Raw genomic sequence first — 5,966 nt, 5'->3', positions numbered from 1 at the left:
GCAGATTGTCACATAGGAGTGGTCTCACAAGAAGGGGTGTGGGGCTTCAGGCTCCCAACAACACCCTTCCCAGGATGGTCCACATCCAATGACTGATCCAGGCAGGGGCAAAAGACTCGGCCACTTTGGCCCAATGTGAGAGAGCTTTGACAGTCAGCCCCCAACTGGGTGGGCCAAAACTATGTAAGGTATGCATTGCAGTTTGACCTGCAACGGTCTGCCAGAAAAAAACAAGCTGCAAAAAATTGCAGTTTGATCTCTGCTCAGTCCTGCTTTCTTCACTTTTTTTCACAAGTGTAGATCCCAAATATAATCTCAGCATCTGCCTCTGGAGAAACCAACCTGCATCCAAAGGTTGGTGCCTCCTCTCTATACCTCCTAAATGCCTATTCAGTGTTTCATGAATATAGCATTCTTTCTCTAACTTGATTGTAAGTTCTTTGTGGGTGAGAAATATATAGAGATTTCTATATATATGCCACAGTTTCTATTGCTGTGCCATAAATATAGAAGATAGCTGGTAAATGTATTATAAATGAAAGGATACTCTTTTTATGCAGATGGACAGCGTATTTCCATTGTAGAGAGACTTCTGTACTTAGCAAATGGTCACTAATTTAAGAGAGCCCTGTTAGAACTCTGAAAATTCTGACTCAGTCTTGGTCAGCTTTGTTTAGTGGCTCTCTTGGTGTCCACTTAACTCTGGAAATTTCCAGTATAGAGTTCTCACTCCTTTGCTTTCTTCCTTTCATTTTGTGACTTCCAGAATTTCTCCTCCTGTATCCTTCCCCTTCTTCTTTGATAGCTGAAATGATATTTTTCTCTGTGAATTGTTATTCGTAGCAACCTTCTTGACTAATGCATTCAAAAATTGTGAATGCCATTTTCCCCTTAAGTAGGCTCCTTTAGTCAAATAACAGCTAAGCATTTTTTTCTTGTGAATATGTAAATAGGTTAAAAATAAAGATGCAGCCAGTGTTGTGTGAATATTATTCCAACATTACACTTAAGATCCTTTCAGCACCATTTGCTAACATTTTGTACTCCTAGCCAAAGTGCCAAAAATTGCTCTCTCCTCATGCAATTTTCAAAAATTTTGCTGGCACAAAATGAAGTAGAATCTCTATCTGCAGGAGAGAGCAAACTTCATTTAGCATGTTTTACAAAGTGCTAAATAGGTTTTCTATTTTCAGAGTGGGGTGGCAGAGAGTGTGCTTCCTGCCGTCCTGAGCAAACATTAGCAATTCTGTTCCTGCACAGATTGCATATTCCAGGTTGCCCTTGGCTATATTAACATAAGACTCATTATTTCACTCAGAAGAAAAGAAATACAGTTACAATGATGTCAGTACTAGAAGGTTATTTTTCATTGTCTTTAATTTCTTTATTATTAAAATAAAATAGTGATTAGGGTTCCTGTGAGAGGCTTTTGTATTCAACTCATTTCAAAGTAAAGAGCTCTTATTTCCTATTTTCTAGTGCACCATTTGAAAAGAAATTGTCATGGTCTCACTGATGAGGAATTTAGGACACTGGGTTACCAGCATTATTTCAAGTAGTTCGTCAAATCTATGTCTGAAAGAAACCATACGTGACTAAATATTCACTGGAAATATTTTCTAAAAAAAAAAAAGTAACTGTCTCATAATATAATAAGAACAATAATAATAATTAGTATTTATTGATTGCTTGTAGTGTTCCTGGCACTATTCTAAGAACCTGACATGTATTATTATCTCATAAAATTCTCACAACCACCTTCTGAGATAGTATTGTGTGGTTTGACTCCAGACCCTGAATTCTTTACTACTATGCAGATTGTTTCACAGGTAAAGAGCGTGTGCAGTGTTAGTACCTTACACCCTAGTGGAGTTTACCATTCAGCCCATGAGCAAACACGACTGAAAGAACATGGAAACAAGGAGTTAGGGAAGGAAGCTGGATAAAACACAAGAGATTGATACATATAACTTCTTTGTGAACTTCTCAAAATTTTCATCATTAAACATATATTCTTAGAGTGTTTGCACACTTTTCCAGCTTTTCCCAATGCTGAATATGAGGCTACCCTCAATACCCAGCTATAGATTGAAAGGAAGAGAAGTTCCTTCGACGCCAATGAAGGCAATTAATTTTTGAAGAGTTATGCTAGTGAGTAGTAGCCCTTTATAAATAGCAGCTAATTAATCTTCCCAGAAGCTGTTAACCAAAGAGATAAACCTTGAAATACTTAGATGGGGCTCCAATTGCTTCTTTAATCTCACACAGCTATCCCCCAATTGCACAGCACCACATATGCAAGTATCTCAAAATAAGTGTTGCCCATCTCACCTGGGGAAAAGATGGAGATGGGGGGCGGGGGCAAACAACTGCAGTGAAGAATCCAGAACATTCCCCAGAGCAACTAGAATTATGCTTTGCATATTACAGACAGCCAGCAAGTATTTCTTGCATATCTGGTCCCTGTTTCCAAAAAAACTTACAATTATAATTGAGATATATAAGGGTGATTTGTTATAGCTGATGAACCTACACTGACACATCATTTTAAATATATATATATATATATATATATATATATTTAAAATCTATACTTATAGGAAGAGAAGAAACTCAAGACAAAATCTAATAAGTGAACTAAAATAATGTGTGGCCCAGACAGTAACAACTACAAATTCAGAGAAAAGAGAACGATCTTGTGGACTGGAGACTCAAGAAAAACATTGAGCTGGACTTTTAGTGATGAGCAGGATTTGGATAAGTCTAGAGGAGATGCGGGGTCAGCAATCTTTTTCTGTAAATGACCAGATAGTACATATTTTAAGCTTTGTGAGCCACATATGATCTCTGTTGCAAGTACTCAACTTTGCCACTGTAATAAAAAGCAGCCACAGATGTATAAGTAAATGAATGGGTTGGACTGTGTCCTGTAATAAAACTTTATTCACAAAAAGCGGCTATAGGCTGTTTTGCATATATACATTTTGCATATGTGCATGTTGAATTTAAAATTTAAAAAGTTCATAAATTCTAAGTAGAAAAATTTGGTCCTTGTATAAAGAAATTTTTTAAAAATGTGTCTTCAGTCTTCTACTCTGTATGCTAGAAGTTCATGGATCAATGTGTAGATGAGGTGCTGCTCGCTACTAAAACTCTCTGTGTTGATGAAAATGTTCTAGATCAGTGCTGTGCAATACAGGAGCCACTACTCATGTGCAGCTATGAAACACTTGAAATGTGATTATTGAACCAAAGTTTTCATTTATTTAATTTTAATTAATTTTAATTTAAATAGTTCCATGTGGTTAATGGCATCCATATCGGACAGTGTGAATTTAGTGCTTTGAAGTTATGATATTGTGACTTAGATTATTACTCCCATCAAGGCCGTCTTTCTCATATGAAGGAAATAGGACTTTTTTGAACATTCAGGACCTTAGAAAATATATCACCCATGAACTTTGCTTGACAAAAATCTTCAAAAATCTATTTAAACCTTAATAAAAGTAAAGAAAAATTAAGAGCTCAAGAATAGGGAACTTTTATTATATAAGGCCAATGGTGACCACTGATAATGGGAAATACATATAATGTAAAACCTATTTAAGACAATGAATGGTCTGTGCCTAAACCTCCAAATTATGGTAGCAAAATATACATGGTTAGGAAGTACAGGTAGAAGGCATGCTAAATTCTTTGTTTCTTTGTTTTTTAAAGAGGCAATTTGCTTCATAATCATATAAGAAGAGAAACGTAAAATGCTTTTGCATATGTACATGTGGAATTTCAAACACAATATATCTTCTATAAAAGCTGGAGAAGATAAAAGTAAAGAAAGTATAGTCTTCTGTGCTCACAGAAAAGTCTATAGGTTTCAGTGCTTTCATTATTAAAGAACAAAGAACTAAAATTATTTAACTAAGCATTCAACTCAAGAAGTTAGGAAAAGGACGACCAAGCAATTCTAAGAAAAGCAGAACAGAAGACAGTAATACAAAAATATTGAAGCAAAAATTAATATATAAGAAAATAGATATTAGAATAAAAATAAACTTGATAATTGATTATTTGGAGAAAAAACTAATAAGTAAATATCTAGCTGGACTGATCAAGTTAAAAAGAGAATAAACACAGGCAAGACTACAAACGGGAAAGAAAATATAATGGTAGATATAAAGCGAATTTATTTTTAAGGAGAGAAAAAGAAAATACTGCATTAAAATCTTGAAGAATGGAAACATTTTCAGGAAAACATAAGTTATCAAAACTAATTTAAGTAGATGCTTAATAACCATAGAAAAAAAATTTAACATTTTTTAAAACTTTACTTCTAAGGAAAGCTGGTCTTGGAAGTTTTGAATGAGTCCTTTCAAACCTTCAAGGTAGAGATTACTCCCAGTTTTTTTGTTTGTTTGTTTGTTTGTTTGTTTGTTTTAAGACTAATTTTTTTTAGAGCAGTTTTAGGTTCACAGCAAATTTGAGAGGAAGGTACAGAGATTTCCCATATACCTCCTGTCCCCACGAATCCATAGGTTAGCAACATTATGGACATCCTGCAGCAGAGGGTGGTTTGTTATAGCTGATGAACCTACACTGACACATCATTATCACCCAGAGACCATAGTTTACATTAGGGTATTACTGTAGCTTTATATAAGTCCTGAAGTTGAGTAGTGTCAGTCCTTGAATTTTGTTCTTCCCTCATTCTTTTTCACTGTCCCAGAGCATGGGGGAAAGAAAGAAAAAATTTAAAGTCATATTTTTAAAAGGCCATATATTTTGACACCAAACCTGACAGAAGTTGAATAATGAAAAAAACTAGAGATCATTCTCTTTTCTAAATAAAGATGAGAAAACTCAGCAGTAAATTAAGAGGACATGGCAAAGTAAAGTTTCTTTCAGGATTGAAAAGCAAGGACAAACACTTATGTTGCTCTGTTTTGTGGCCAGCTGGTGTTCTAAGATCTGCCTATGTATTGACTCACATCATTCTTGTTAGAATAAATTAGGTGAGTCCCATTATCGTATCCCTTTTACAGATGAGGAAATTGAAGTATTGGAAGATTTAAATAACCTGCCCAAAGCCACACAGTCAGTACGGGCAAATCTAGTCTCAAATCTGGTCAGTCTGGCTCCAGAGGCACACTCTTACCATTAATTATACAGCCTTTAATGTCTATAGATTATTGAAAGAACCCAAAGCACACATCTCAATAGTTGTGAAAAAGGCATGTGATGATCCCTCCCTTTCCTGTTCAGCGCCAGCGGCGTGAGGCAATGAGTATGGATGCTGTTTCTTGTTTGCATCGTGTAGACAGCTCTACTGCAAAGATGGTCAATGTACCTAAAACCCAGAGAACTTTCTGTAAGAAGTGTGGCAAGCATCAGCCTCACAAAGGGACCCAGTATAAGAAGGGCAAGGATTCCCTGTATGCCCAGGTTAAGAGGTGCTACGACTGGAAGCAAAGTGGCTATGGTGGGCAGACAAGGACCATTTTCCGGAAGAAAGATAAAACCACAAAGAAGATTGTGCTAAGGCTCAAATGTGTTGAACCTAACTGCAGTTCAAAGAGGATACTGGCCATTAAGAGATGCAAGCATTTTGAACTGGGAGGAGATAAGAAGAGAAAGGGCCAAGTGATCCAGTTCTAAACTTCGGGATTTTTTTGCTCTTTTGAGGGGAAAATGTTGAAGCTGCAGAGAAATTACCTGTAGGAAAATAAATACAGTGATATTCTTACTCAAAAAGAAAAAAAAAAGCATGTGATAATGAATCCATTCATGACTTAAAAAGAAAGCACTTAAACTAGAAGAGAAGGTATGTTATTCTTAATTTGATAAAGAAAATCTATCTAAACCCAGCATCTAATAATCTAATTAATAGGGAGACTAGAGTCATTCACATTAAAGTCACATTTGAGGCAAGGATAACCCATCCCTGTTGAATATTGTTATGGTAGTTCTAC

General features: G+C 35.7%; 1 protein-coding gene across 1 annotated transcript; it reads left to right on the top strand.

Moving 5' to 3' along the window:
• Positions 1-5,331: 5,331 nt before the first annotated feature.
• On the top strand, positions 5,332-5,652 carry LOC103584970 (60S ribosomal protein L36a-like). The gene has a single exon (XM_008565820.1). The coding sequence runs from the start codon at positions 5,332-5,334 to the stop codon at positions 5,650-5,652; it is 321 nt and encodes a 106-aa protein (XP_008564042.1).
• The last annotated feature ends 314 nt before the right edge of the window (positions 5,653-5,966 follow it).

Source organism: Galeopterus variegatus, unplaced genomic scaffold (assembly GCF_000696425.1).
Source record: "Galeopterus variegatus unplaced genomic scaffold, G_variegatus-3.0.2 Scaffold206, whole genome shotgun sequence".
Lineage (NCBI taxonomy): Eukaryota > Metazoa > Chordata > Mammalia > Dermoptera > Cynocephalidae > Galeopterus > Galeopterus variegatus.
Note: the sequence above shows the minus strand (reverse complement) of the source record. Positions and strands in the feature narration are given on the sequence as shown.